Source organism: Rana temporaria, chromosome 1 (genome assembly GCF_905171775.1).
Source record: "Rana temporaria chromosome 1, aRanTem1.1, whole genome shotgun sequence".
Taxonomy (NCBI): Eukaryota; Metazoa; Chordata; class Amphibia; order Anura; family Ranidae; genus Rana; species Rana temporaria.
The window spans coordinates 574,073,517-574,088,964 of NC_053489.1; the positions used below are offsets into that span (position 1 = coordinate 574,073,517).

Here is a 15,448-nt window from a genome sequence, read left to right on the forward strand (position 1 = left end):
CAATATCAGTTTTTATTTTTGGTTTAGTCACTTCTCACCGCATTAGACATTACATAGATATTTAATCATTCAACATTTCATCTACTGGCTTTCCTTCACAGTGGTTTCATAACAGATTATAATATCACAAAATAAAAGAGAGGAAGTCAATCTTGTACTCCTATATCCCCATTACATCACTACATGTTTAAATGAAATAGCACAATTTATTTACTGTATAATTGTATTAATGCAGAGCCAAGGAATTTGATCTAGTAGGATATTCACATGAATTACTTACTGAGCTGACATACTTTGGCACAATGTACATATTGTACTAGAAGACCAACCTTTATATATGTACTGTATATGTTCTTGGCTGCCTTTGTCTAAATTGTTATAAACTGGATTCTCTTACATTTTTTAAATCGTTATCGGGATAATAATAATGGGTTGTACAGTAGTCACGCATCTGATGGGTTCAATCACTAAGCTGTAGAGCATGCATTATGTGCTTTAATGGTTCTTATTTTTAAAATTAAAAATGCATTTTATGTTGAAAATTAATGTATAGCCAAAATAAAATAAAAAAAGTACAAATTTTAATTAACGTATAGCCAAAATGAAATAAAAAAAGTACATCTACACAATACATGCACATTTACCCATGCTCTTTAAAATCAGAAAAAATACATTTAATCCTGCCAGAAATCCAGTGTGTTTCTAACTTCCTGTGCAGTCTGTCCATGTTGCATTGATACCAGTGGCGGCCTGTCCATTATGGGCGCACGAGCACCTCCCCCCATCCATGCGTCTAGCCCCCTGATCTACATGCATGGCGCCAGACCATGGATTCCATTAGGGGGGTGTTTTTTTTTTAAGCAGGTGATTAGAGCCAGAGACTCTAATAGGCTTCAAAAAAGGCTGGGATCGGGGCACAGAGCACTGCGCTCCAAGCCTACCCAGTTGTGTGACAATAGCAAATAAATATTTGCTGTGATCACATGGATTCTGCTCCCGGACAATAAGGAAGACCCGTTTCCCAGTTGGTTATAGGAGAAGCCTATATAGGAGAAGCCTTCAGATTGGAGGAGAAGACGTACGGCCGAGGAAGGATGAGGAGACATATGGGAATCCCGGGACACGTGGAGACTGAGGGGGGGGAGGAAGCCACCGCTGCTGCTGCCCGACAGCACAGGGTGAGTGAGCTGGCGACAGAGTGGGGGTGCAGTGTGGGCAGGAGCGATGGGGGGGTCAAGGCCGCCACTGACTGTTTTTTTTTTTTTTTTTGGAAAAGCCTATGGCATGTGAACACACCCAATGTGCACACACATAAAAAGTGTTCACAAAAACGTGCAGACGGGTGCAACGTCAAGTGGTCCTCCTGTGAAGAAGGGACCCAAAAACCCTGATCCCCTGGGGCGTGAGGCTCCAGACGGGGACTAAGGTACTGTGGTCCGAGCAACCGAAGCCGATATGGACCCAACTAACTCGGAGGGACTGCCGAAACAGAACCCTCCCAGTACTAGGTGGGGCTCCCCCAAAGGGAGACCCCATGAGAGCACGCTGACTAAGCCAGAAGGCCATGTCCACCCACTCCCAAGACGTTCAGGGCAGGCCCGAAGACCGGCAACCTACTAATCACACAGTGAGACAAAACGTGCACAAACAAAAAAAAGACAAAAAAGTGACAAACATAGGCTGATAAATAAAAGAAAGTAGGGGAAAGGGATAGTGGAGAGGAGAGTGAAAGAAGTGGTCACTGTGGTGTAGAATGACCAGGCCCTCCAGCCAGGAATAAAAAATTCCTCCGGTCCTAGCCAAAAGGTCCGGCCCAGGAGGCAGGTACTAAAAAAAGCGTGTATCTGGTGCAGTGACCGTGGTATCTTTAAATCAAAGTGACCCTCACTCACAGTGATTCTCAGATACCCCTGGACTGCCACTCCAGGGGCACAAGCACCATGGGCTTTTCTTTCCAAATCCAACCCCCCGACCGGCCAGTGCAGCCCTCCACCCCTGCCAGCTAGAGAGCCCTTCAAGATTTTCTTGGGCAGAGCTGCTGCCACTGACTGATACTCTAAACAGTGTTAACAGCTCTGCCCAGTTCACAGACTACAGAACAACACCCCCCCCCCCCACACAAACACACACTTCTTCCCTGTTATGGAGATGAGGAAATGAGTGTTCTGTAGTCCTAATACACTTCCTGTCTTGGGGTAACAACACTGCTTCTCCATAAACATAGTATAGTGAGTGAGCATTGTCCCTCTAGGACAGGAAGCATGAAAGTGTGTTAGGGCTCATTTACACAGGTAATCAGGAGGCAGTAAAAGAAGGTGGCTGAGTCAAGGTTTTACTGCTTCTATATAACCGCCCCCCTCATCATGAATGAATAGGGAGTATATAATACCCTTGGCTACTCATTCACAAAAGAAATTGTGTGCCCAGTCCCTCTGAGTCTCTTCCCTAAGTTGTTCTGGCTGGAGGTCACACGCTGACATCATTACATAGAATGCATAACCAACAGCCCCTAGCAGCAATAGATCCTCCACAAGCAATGATAGACCCCCCTACAAAAACAGTGACACTAGACTGCTATATACTGCTGATGAGAAAAGTTATTCAGCAATTTACTAAAATAATTGCATGTCCATGTTCTGTGTACTGTGGGAAACATATAGCGAATGCAGGGTCCTGGGTTTAGTAACACTTTAATATCACTTGGATATCATTTTTATTTTTGTTTTGTACCTTTTTTGTTGTTTTCAAGCAGGACTTCTGTCCTACCTCGCTTCGGTGAGGTACGTAATTTCTGTGTTTGCATTGGCCCCTCCCCCCGCTGCCTTGTGGAACCTGCGTGTGTCCCAGAAGATGACAGGACCATTCACAAATCGCACTGCGACTTGTGCTTGCGTAGTAGTAAACCAGCTGTAAAACCTAAAGTGCCAGTTTCCCTTAACCTGCAATGCTGGCGCCTGCCCCTGAGCCAAATTGGCTTGGGTTGCCGACATTGGGGGATTCCTGCACAGGTAAGCAGGGATGGGACAAGGGGTGGGCAAGAGGAATAGCTGCCCCGGGCACCATAGTATCATGTGAGGTGGGGGGGGGGCACCTCAAGGAGATTGGGGGGGAAGGGATTTGTGTTGAGAAAGGAATTTAGGGAGTGACAGGGTATAAGAATTGTTCTAGGATGGCAAATTTAGAGAGGTGTGATAGGAGTGATGAATTAGGGAGGATTTGTGTTGGGAGGGGGGATGGGGGAAGAGGATTTGTGCTAGGAGGGGGGATTTAGTGCTACAAAAGTAATTTGGTAGAGAGGAGGGGGGGATTTGTGCTAGCAGGAATGATTTGTGTTAGGAGGGGAAATTTGTGGGGGGGGGGGTATGTGCTAGGATGGGGGGATTGGGGAGGGGCATTTGTGCTGGAAAGGGGGGTTGTAGTGGGGGGAGGATTTGTGCTTTAATGGTAAATTTAGGGAGTAGAGTACTTGTGCTAGGAGGGAGAATATTTTGTTGGGGGGGGGGGATTTGTGCTGTGGTCATATGGGAAGAGAAAGAAGATTTGAGCCGGGGGGGGGGGGGGCAACAATTTGTGCTGGGAGGAGGGATTTCAACAGGATGAATTTAGGTTTAGGGGGTGAGCATGGAGATTAGTGTTTGATTATTTTTTTTTGGCGGGGGGGGGGGGATTTGCGCTAGCAGGAATGATTTGTGTTAGGAGGGGAAATTTGTGTGGGGGATATGTGCTAGGATGGGGGGATTAGGGAGGGGCATTTGTGCTGGAAAGGGGGGGTTGTAGTGGGGGGAGGATTTGTGCTTTGAGGGTAAATTTAGGGAGTAGAGTACTTGTGCTAGGAGGGAGAATATTTTGTCGGGGGGAATTTGTGCTGGGGGCATATGGGGAGAGAAAGAGGATTTGAGCTGGGGGGGGGGGCAACGATTTGTGCTGGGAGAAGGGATTTCAACAGGATGTATTTAGGTTTAGGGGGTGAGCATGCAGATTACTGGGGTTGGAGTGGGGGGGGGGATTCGTGCTTGGAGGGGAAATTTAAGGGGTAGAGAATTTGTGCTAGGAGGGAGGATTTTTTGTCGGGGGGAATTTGTGCTGGGGCCATATGGGGAGAGAGAGGATTTGAGCCGGGGGGGGGGGGGGCAACGATTTGTGCTGGGAGAAGGGATTTCAACAGGATGTATTTAGGTTTAGGGGGGTGAGCATGCAGATTACTGGGGTTGGAGTGGGGGGGGGGATTTGTGTTTGGAGGAGAAATGTAAGGGGTAGAGAATTTGTGCTAGGAGGGAGAATTTTTTGTTGGGGGTGGGAGGAATTTTTGCTGGGGCCATATGGGGAGAGAGAGGATTTGAGCTGGGGGGGGGCAAATATTTGTGCTGGAAGAAGGGATTTCAACAGGATGAATTTAGGTTTAGGGGGTTAGCATGCAGATTAGTGCTTGATTATTATTATTTTTTTTTGGGGGGGGGGGGTGATTCTTGTCCTGGCACTGCAGGTAAGTGTCCTTATATTAAAAGTCAGCAGTTACAGTGCTTGTAGCTGCTGAATTAAAAAAACAAATGCAGGCTTTTTAAGACGTTATAGTGTTCGTGGTTACACACCTTCCATGACACATTTATGAAAACATCTCGTCTGGTGAGGAATGTGTGAGTATCTCCAGTATCCAGGCTCCAAGCTTTTGCCTGGCTGGAGAAATCTTTTCCGATGATGAGAAATCCGAGCTGTAGTTTTCCTCTATGAACCTCTTGTGGTCCCCTCCTGCAGTTAGCACATTGGCCTGTAGATGGCGCTGTGTGTGTGGACACTGGAGAGCAGTGGAGGATGACACGCCTCGGTGTGGTGGGAGAGGCACGCTGTATGAGTGTAGTGAGTGCCGAGCTGGCCGCTTCATATCATAGGAGCCGCTGAGTATACGAGGAGTAGTGTGATCAGGACGGACACCCCTCTATAGAACATGGAACTTTCCGCGGACACTCTCTGGATTACTACCCCCGTCCTGTGACTTGTGGCCGGACACCCCCGTCAGTGTGGATCCCCTTGGAATTTGGATCTTGCCACCATTCTGGCTGTTTGCAATGACTGCTTCCAGCTGGCTCCCATCAGCCCGGGTGGATTGCATAGGAGATTTCTAGCGGACCTTCCCCCAGCACTGGATCCACCTATGTGCAGAGAGAAGCTGGAGATAATGATCCTTACACGTAAGATCCCATCTTCTCCTCTATGGGCCATCCTCATCCTCGGGGCTCCCAGGCAGCGTGGGAATGTCTGTGTGGAGTGTGGCCCCTGACAGCTGGAGGGGCCACACTTCATTAAGAAAGCTGCTGGAGACCAGTGGGGGCATACACTGAGCTTTTCATCCCACCTTCCGCCCAGATTTCATTCTTTTCTGGGAGGTGAGATGATGGTCTATGATGGGGGGACGTAATACTGGGCTTTCCATGTCCCATCTAGGGGCTTCTACTATTCCGCACACCCCTTCCGTCATTCCCATTCTAGGATAGGGACTTCTACTAATCCACAGACCCCCTTCCGTAATTCCCATCCTAGGAGAGGGGCTTCTACTATTCCGCACACCCCTTCCGTCATTCCCATCCTAGGATAGGGGCTTCTACTAATGCACAGACCCCCTTCCGTCATTCCCATCCTAGGAGAGGGTACTTCTACTAACCCATAGACCACTTCCGTCATTCCCATCCTAGGATAGGGGCTTCTACGAATCCGCAGACCCCTTCCGTCATTCCCATCCTAGGATAGGGGACTTCTACTAATCCGCAGACCGCTTCCGTCATTCCCATCCTAGTATAGGGGCTTCTACGAATCCGCACACCCCTTCCGTCATTCCCATCCAAGGAGAGGGTACTTCTACGAATCCGCAGACCCCTTCCGTCATTCCAATCCTAGGATAGGGGACTTCTACTAATCCATAGACCACTTCCGTCATTCCCATCCTAGGATAGGGGACTTCTATGAATCCGCAGACCCCTTCCGTCATTCCCATTCAAGTAGAGGGGGTTTCTACTAATCTACAGACCCCTTCCGTCATTCCCATCCTAGGATTCGGGCGCTTCTGCTAATCCACAGACCCCTTCCGTCATTCCCATCCTAGGATAGTGGGCTTCTGCTAATCCACAGACCCCTTTTGTCATTCCCATCCTAGGATCGTGGGCTTCTACTAATCCACAGACCCCTTCCATCATTCCCATCCTAGCATAGGGGGAATCTACTAATCCACAGACCCCTTCCGTCATTCCCATCCTAGGATTTGGGGGCTCCTACTAATCCACAGACCCCTTCCATCCTTCCCATCCTAGAATAGGGGGCTTCTACGAATCCGCAGACCCCTTCCATCCTAGGATAAGGGACTTCTACGAATCCACAGATCCCTTCCGTCATTCCCATTCCAGTATTTGGGGGCTTCTAATCGACAGACCCCTTCCATCATTCCAATCCTAGGATTGGGCGGCTTCTACTAATCCACAGACCCCTTCCACCTTTTCTATCCTAGGAGTGGAGGGCTTCTACTAATCCACAGACCCTATCCATCCTGTCCTAGCATAGGGGTATTCTACTAATCCACAGACCCCATCTGTCTTATCCTAGGCTGGGGGCTCTACTGATCCTCAGACCCCTTCCATCATTCCCATCCTAGGCTGGGGGGGTTTCTACTAATCCACAGACCCTATCCGTTCATCCTATCCTAGGATTTGGGGGCTTTTACTAATCCACAGACCCCATTCATTCATTTATCCATCCTATCCTAGGATTTGGGGGCTTTTACTAATCTACAGACCCCATTCATTCATTTATCCACCCTATCCTAGGATTTGGGGGCTTTTACTAATCCACAGACCCCATCGGTCCAGTAATCGGCAGACCCCTTCCATCATTCTTACCCTAGGCTGGGGGACTTCTAACCCACGGACCCTGTTCCATCCTTTCTATCCTAGGTTTGGGAGGCTTCTACTTATCTCAGCAGACCCCTTCTGTCCTTCCTATCCTAGGCTAGGGGCACTTCTACTTATCCACAGACCTCTTCCACCCTTTCTATCCTAAGCTTGGAGGGGCTTCTGCTTATACACAAACCCCTTCTATCCATCCTATCCTTGGTTGGGGTACTTCTACTAATTCACAGACCCCTTTCATCATTTCCATCCTAGACTTGTAGGGTTTCTACTAATCCACAGCCCCTTACCACCCATCCTATCCTCGGCTGGGGGACTTCTGCTAATCCACAGACCACTTCCGTCCTATCCTGGGCTGGGGGTGGGGGGGGGGGGCTTCTACTAAGCCACAGAACCCCTCTATTCATCCTATCCTAGACTGGGGGGCTTCTCTACAGACCCCTTCCACCAAACCTACTGCATATTTCACATTGGTTGTTATATTTTCCTTGTTTTTACAGTGAGAGTTTGATCATTTGATTTCACTATTTGATGGAGCATGCATGTATTTAATCAGACCTCACTTTAGTGTATGTAAACGCCAATGGTGACCATACACTGATCACATTTTATTGCACAATGTCCAATTCCAAGACTGTTTCACACAAACCCAAGCAGTGGTGGCAGGAAAAAAATCCATTGTACAGGGTCAACCAATTGTGTTTTGTTTTTTTGTTTGTTTTGCCTCTTTTGTGAATCATAATCATGTAAATAGGAATGTGAGTTGGGTATAAGTGCAGAAAAAAAAGTGTTTGTTCTACCATAAGTGTCAAATTTTCTGTAGTGAGCTGTCAGTGCTGCTGTGATATTTCAAATATTATCAGCCCAGCCCCCTGTGGTCTATAGAACACCTTCACGCAGTTATGGAGTTAAAGCAAGAGGGAGGTGTTCTGTAGTCTTGTCGCACTTCCTGTCCTTGGGGGGGGGGGGGGGGACGTTCTGCTGCTACAGTAAGCATTGTTGAAAAGGTACAGGAAGACACACTTTTAGTCACATTGTTTGCAACTATTTTTGAAGACTACAGACACCTACCTCTTATAATATGGAGATTTGGAAAGGAGAAGAGTTTGTAGTCCTGTCCTAGGGTGACAACACTGCTCCTCTATAGATTCAATACAGTAAATGTTGTCAACTCTAGGACTAGAAGTGCTAGTGGCAGAATCACAAGTTGCAAAGGGAAAAGGATAAAAAGACTGAAAAATAAAACAAATGCTGCTACTACAGTATATAGGGAAATATACTGTTTTTTTTTTGTTTTTTTTAATATATATATTTTTTTTATACACTTTTTAGCATAGATGACTTATATTTTACAAAAATAATTTACACAGCATTTGACATCAGTCATGATGCATTTCCTGGGTTACTCATCACTATAAAATCCGAATTCATAACTGACTGTTATACAAAAAAATGCAACTTTAAAAAAGAAAAGCAGTGTGTGCGTTTGTGTATGATATATGTAAGGGTCGCATTCTCCAAACCAGACTTCAGCAAGTTTATGGGCATGTGTTTCTTTTAAGGGCGCAGACTCAAGAAAATGCTTTTGAAGTTCTTGCTAATTAGTCTGCGGGATTTTAGAAGGCAAATGACCCCCTCCTGTTTGTGGTGGCCATGATGTCATAGCTTTGCCTTTTGATCCCACCCTAAAAGCAACACCTCCTGCTGGTAGTAAAAAAGCCATATATAACTTGTGCAAATAGAAAACACATTTTCCTTCTGTCGTGGAGCTGTCATGCCTGTTTGCTTTTCTGTGAGCAAAACATATGGGACTTCTGGTGGTGCTAAAATGCTTGAGTGAGGCCAAGTCTAGCACAGGTCTATTCTGTAAGTCAATGAGCCAGCCTTGGAGCCAGTATCTAAGACACTATCTTTAAGGTGGCCAGTCTTGGTGATAAGCCTAAAGGAGATTGTGACAGCTATGAGGATTTCAATTGAATGGACTGTTGGGTCTAACCAGTGTTATCAGTATGAGTGATGAAATGCTTGTTCCCTTTCTTCAGAGAAAAGTAAATAATTGTGAATAGTATCTAACTACTAAGATTCATTGATGTAGTTCTTGGAAATTGAACCATTATTGGGCTTGTAATATAAAGTTGGCCATAGATGGGTAGAATTTAGAATAAAAATTCTTAGGAAAAGGTTCTAAGTAAGCTAATTAATTTTTCTAAGCATTAGTGGGTCTAATTGACTTTCCTTTTAGACCACAGTGATGGGAAAATTTGGAGACCAAGATGGAAATTTTTTTCTCGAATGATATTCTAACAGTTTATGTTGTGTTAAGCCCGGTACACGAAAATTAGACGAATGATCGGCCAGTTTTCCTCGATGTTTCACAGCAGGTCGACACCGAGGATGGTACAAATTGCACGAAAATTCTTGAACAAAGGCTTTATTTTTTTTGTTTGTTTTTCTGATCATGCGCAGTCTTTCGTATCATATATAAAAATTGTTAGTTCTGTTCACGTACGAGAGACATTTTTCAGTTTGGCCCTTCAGAAATTTGAATGTCGGAAGTTGTATACACACTATACGAATATCGAACGATCACGCCTCCTTTGGAAAACCTTGGCACTCCAGATGATTTGGAACTACATTTCCCATGATGCTCAACTACACTTCAGAGTGCCTGAGCATCATGGGAAATGTAGTTCCAAAACATCTGGGGTGCCAAGGTTCGCCATCACTGACCTAGAGAGTGCAAAATCTGGTGCAGCTGTGCATGGCAGCCAATCGGCTTCTAACTTAGGCTTTGAAAAAACATCTGCGAATCTGATTGGTTTCTATGCAGAGCTGCACCAGATTTTGCACTTTAGGTAAGGCCAGGCAATCCATGGTATGAATCTCCGCCGGTTAAGCCATAACTGTCCGAGATTCGAACCATTATTGGGCAGGCTGAATGTACCAAGTGGATCAATCAACTTGGGTACAACCAGCCTGCCAGATTTGCCTGTGATTATCGCTAGTAGCTGTCTTCTCTTGGTGGTAACGGTTTCCCCCTGCTCCCCCGCCAGGAGAAGACAATAGCCTGGTAGGAGGGATTCCCACATCAACATGGTCTGTGTTAATGGGGGAATTGAGCAAATTTCTTTTGCAGGAAAAAAAAATTTGCTCTGCATATGCCCAGACTTAATTAACCCCACAACATCTGTTGAATAATATTTAGAGCAGAGCTCGGCTCCTTCATAAAAAATGTAAAGCTGGCAGCTAGCTGCTGACTTTTAATATTAGGGCACTTACCTGTCCACAAATCCAGCACGTCTTCACCGAGCTGCCGTTGCCATCTCATGTAAGGAAAACTGTTAATGGCCCCGTGGTGGGGGAAGGAGGAGGGAGCCGAGCTTTTGGCTGAGTTTGCCGCTGCCGCCACCATCTCGGCTATGGGAGACTGTCAATGGCCCAGTGGTGGGGAAAGGAGGAGGGCGTCAAGCTTTCGGCTGAGTTTGCTAGTGGCAAACTCACCCGGAGGTGGAAGCAAGTACCTGTCAAAACCAGGTACCCGCACCTCACCTCCCCCCAATATGGCAGTAGAGGGGGAGCAGACAAGCAGAGCTTCCCCTTCTGGGTGGAGCTTCGCTTTAAATGTTCTGAGTATATTCCAACAATTTTTACAAATTTTCCAAATACTTTTTATAAGAATTTTCATTTGACAAGTGAAATAAAACATGCAGCAGACAATTGGCACTCATCCCGTCATGCACATGGCAGCGGCTTCAATCATTTTGGTCCAGCTTGAGCATGGAAATGGAAGGAGATCAGACAGGAGATATTGGTGTAGATTCAGGTAGGGTCGCGCAATGATACGGCGGCGCAGCATCGTATTTACAATACGCCGCCGTAACTTACAGGAGCAAGTGCAGTATTCGCAAAGCACTTGCTCCGTAAGTTACGGCTCGCGTAAATGGGGCCGTCGTAAGCGCGCGGAATTCAAATGTGGAAGGGGCGTGTTTTATGTAAATATATGATGACCTGACGTGATTGACGTTTTGTATGCGCCGTCCGTTTACATATCCCAGTGTGCATTGCTCCCAAGTACGGCGCAACGACGTATTAGTTTTGACGTGAACGTAAATTACGTCCAGCCCTATTCGCGAACGATGTAAAAAATTCAAATTTCGAAGCGGGAACGACGTCCATACTTAACATTGGCTGCACGTCCTAATAGCAGGAACAACCTTACGCCGAAAAAGCCTAACGTAAACAACGTAAATAAATTGCGCCGGGCGTACGTTTGTGAATCGGCGTATCTAGGTAATTAGCATATTCTACGCCGACAACAACGGAAGCGCCCCTAGCGGCCAACGTTATATTGCACACAATTCTACGCCGCCGCAATCAAGTTACGTCGGTGGAGGAAGCCTATTTTTTTAAGCGTATCTGCCTTTGAGAATCGGCGTAACGATACACGGGCGCGGATTTCAAATTACGGCGGCGTATCTGGAGATACGCCGCCGTAAAAGGTACGTGAATCTACCCCATTGCCTTCATCAAGCCCTGTCTAAAACAATCTGATCACTTTTTCCGAAATTGCTGCAGTCTTCCTGGTTTTAATCAATATTTTCCAATATCTCATATTGATGCTGTCATTTTATAGCCCAGTTCAATCAATCGTGGGTGGTAGGTGGCTTGTTTTCAGGCAACCTTGCTTTATTGCCTGCACGGCTCTAGAGTGATGAAAGGTAAAATCTGATTGGTTGCTTTAGGTTACTGCATTGTTTATCATCCTTACTTTATGCCAAGGTTTGAATTGGGTGGTCACTCTATAAATAACGTGTTTTTCTTTGCTTGTCTGAGGACGTTTACGTGTGTTTGTAAGCCTTCTATTCCCAGCAGAGGATGGGGTGCAGCTTGTCGCATCATTTTTGTGTGCCTTGTCTGAACCAAGGGAAAAATAATACCGTAACAGATTGTAGATCATCCTCCAAGTATAAATCTGTCAGCAGGCCTGGAGGGGTTACCTAATTCGTCATCCATCTGGTCCACAGGCCATCACTAGCTCTTAGCGTGGCTAATTGGTGTTAGGTGATGTCTTTAACTTCACTTTAACTGTCCAACTTTGTTCTGCCACGTTGCCCTTTTGTATGGTAGCAGATGGTGGCAGTGTCTCTCACTTTACCTGGCCCCTCTCCTCCATGCATGTCAGTGACAGGTCTGGCATGAAAAGAATGGTAGAAAATGTTTAGCAGATGTGCTTACATTGCATTCTTCTGTTTAGATCCTAACAAGCATTTATCATCGCTACTTCTGTAAAAATATGGTATGTTCCTACTATGTTGCTCAGATTTCAGTACTGTACTTGCAATGTGGAATTTAAAAGTTTTTTTTTTTTTGCTTTTTGATATTTTTTTTTTTTTTTTCATTTTCTTGTGTTTTTGATTGTGACGATGTATCAAATTTTTTCACAGGGCTGGTTAACAAAAAAATAAACCTGATAATTAGTATTTCATTAGGAAAGACCAGTGTTAATGCTATTCGGTAGTTTGTCCACTAGGGGCATTGTTTCTTTCCACTTTTTAAATATTTAATGTTTTTTAGTTTTAATTTTTAGTATACAATGTTTCCTTTTCTTATAATAACAAAGAATCATAAAGTAACAAAAAAGATATGACTTGGATGTTTTATCAGTCAAATCCTTTTTTTCCAAATGCAAAATTTATAATTCCAGTCTGACTAACTAATTGGCTGTTATGTGTATAATTCCACAGCAGTCAATGAGTAATATAGGATCAGACTACAGACAGCAGCTTTGTATAACTGTTCAGACCAATTTAGTGAATACAAAGGAAACGTGTACTCTGAGAAATTCAGAGGCTGCCATTGGGAACCTCCTTCTGAAAATACCAGTTCTTGCCTCTTTGACTTAAAGGGGTTGTAAAGGTTTGTGTTTTTTCACCTTAATGCATCATATGATAAAACACCTCGCTGTCACGGCCCCCCCAGCCCCCTCGTTTTACCTACCTGAGCACGATCACCTGCTGTGCGCATCCCCCGGCGTCCTCTTCTCCACTGCTTCTCTGCGTCGATTGGATAGATTGATCGTATCGCAGCTATTGGCTCCCGCTGCTGTCAATCAAATCCAATGACACGCCCGCCAGGGGGCGGCACTGAGTCATACACTCTATGGACGCAGCGTATATGACAGGGAACGCGCCCGCAAGCTATAACCCCCTCGGGAGAGAACTTCCCAGAGGGGGTTAGCTTTTGCGGAGATGAGCCGAGACAGCCACCGAGGGACCCCCAGAAAAGCAGGATCGGGCCCACTCTGTGCAAAACGAACAGTAGAGGTAAGTATGACATGTTTGTTGATTAAAAAAATAAATTAAAATGTAAGCCTTTACAACCACTTTAAGTAAGTTGAGTCACTGACTGGTAACAAGCATGCACCTAGAGAAGTCAGAGGAAAGCCAGAAAAACTGCTGATCCACGTACATATGTTAAATCCAGGAAATACATTTATAATGCCTTTGGATCAACACACCAACCAGGCTATAGGTATTTTTAAAATTGTTTAGGTTTCTTCTAAGGCCGGCCATACACAAAGCAAATTTCTTTCCTGCAACCACGGCCCATTATGTTCTCCCGGCAGGGGAAGCCGTTTTTGCTAGATGACCGTGATTATCGCTAGCGGCGTTAGCCTCTGCTAGCAATTATCGCAAGAGAATACAGCAGGCCGGTTGTACCCAAGTTGATCGATTTGTCCGCTTGTCTATCTCTAAATGGGTTAGTTGTGTAGCGTAAGCACCAAGCGTGTGTTTCAGGAACCATTTTGTCTTTACATGCTGATGGCCTGATGAGATCTTGCGCTTGGGAATAATTGGGAAGCCCATGCCATGTGTACCTGAGTCACACTCCACCTAAACGTGATCACGTATCGGCCAAATGCATGTCAGAATGTTTTAGAATTCGTAGAACCATAAAAGAGCTGTATGTGTGTGTATGGAAGAAAAAGATTTGCTGACCGCTACTTGGCAAGCTTTTTTTGCAGCCGATATTGTCCCTATAAGTGTGTGTGTGTGTGTGTGTGTGTGTATGTAAGTATATGTATATATTTTATATATATATATGTTTTTTTTTTTTTGTTTTTTTTTTTCTTCTCAAGGAAACCTGTACTGAGAAAATATGGAGGCTACCACCATGGTTGACCCCCTCCTGAAATTGTTGGCTGCCTTGCTGTCATTATTCCTTCTGAGAACCCAGGAAAGCTTTTGATTTTTTTTCAGGAGTGGATAGGACCGTGTAAATCATCACATTCCTTTAATGTGCCGTATAGAAAACATGGCCAAGTTTCACCGTTTATGGATTTAGAATTAAATGGATTTAAAATTCAGCTGGCTCATGTGGAACTGGATGGATTTCTATCCATTTATGGCCAGTCTCGCTTGACAGTTCCAACGATCGACTTTTCACCAACTGGAGTTTTGGAATACTTTCATTCCATCAGCACCTTAAGGTAGGCCATAGATCATTTTGATTTTGTTTCCTGCAACCCTGGGTGGAAGGAAAGAAAATATTTTCCCCATCAACACAGTGTTAATGGGGAAATCCCTCCCACAACGCTTATGTGTTCTACTGGCAGGGAGCCTTCACGGCTGGCAGAAAGCAATGATTATTGCTAGGGGCTAAAGTCACTGGAAATAGTTGCAAAAATAAAAGTGGAAGCTCCGCTTATCTGCTGACCCCCAACCCCCGTGCCACATTTGGATATCTGTCAAGAACAGGTATTCGCTCCTATTTCCTTGTAAGGTCGCTCGTGGTGACCTACGCAATTTATGGCCCCTCCTCCATCCCCCCACTACCTTCTGGGAGACGCACACATGTCCCAGAAGACAGTGGGGTGCGCAGCCTTGAAGCAGCTAGGCTTCACTTCCTGTTTCCCCTTTGTAAGGATGCCGGTGCCTGAAGCCGATAGATGGGTCGGCTTCGGGTGCCGACATTGTGTGCTCCCTGGATAGGTAAATGTGGATAGGTAAATGTCTGGATAAGTAAATGTCCTTAGATTTAAACGGTTGTATAGCCGTAGAACGAGGCGTCGGTGTCCCTCCCCGTCAACGCCGAGGCAGCTGATATTTCGCCACGGCGTGTCTTCCGTCAGTGAGTGGCTGGAGCCGCGATGACGTCACTCCCGCGCATGCATGCGGGAGACTTTTTTCCGGCAAGGTCCGGCGTCTGCCGGGCCTTCAGCCGAGGATCCCCTGTGTGCATGCGCCACTGCAGTCAGCAGCACATTGCAAGGGGAATATCTCCTAAACCGTAAAGGTTGAGGAGATTTTTTTTTAACCTACTGGTCAGTCTTCGTATAGGCTGACCTGTAGTAAAAGTAAAAAAAAGACTATACAGCCGCTTTAAGTCAGCAGTCGCAGCATTTGTAGCGGCTAACTTTTAATTTTTTTTCTGATACAGACTGAAACTCCTCTTTAAAGCGGGAGTTCACCCATAAAACTATTTTTTCAAACAATCCCCTTAGATGGGTGCTCATTTTGTCTAGGGGAATCGGCTAGTTGTTTTAAAATATGAGCTGT

The 15,448-nt window shown here is 45.5% G+C and overlaps 1 protein-coding gene across 2 annotated transcripts in view; it reads left to right on the forward strand.

The window, feature by feature from the left end:
* The window catches only part of DLC1 (DLC1 Rho GTPase activating protein), a 540,558-nt gene that overhangs the window by 463,388 nt on the left and 61,722 nt on the right, over nucleotides 1-15,448 (forward strand). The window contains exon 1 of one of the 2 annotated variants that reach the window (XM_040334682.1): nucleotides 4,829-5,186. The exons of the other annotated variant lie outside the window; for it this stretch is intronic. Coding sequence (XP_040190616.1) covers nucleotides 5,150-5,186 — 37 coding nt within the window. The 5' untranslated portion in view covers nucleotides 4,829-5,149. Of the gene's footprint in view, nucleotides 1-4,828; nucleotides 5,187-15,448 lie in introns of those variants that run through there. 2 annotated transcript variants of the gene reach the window in all.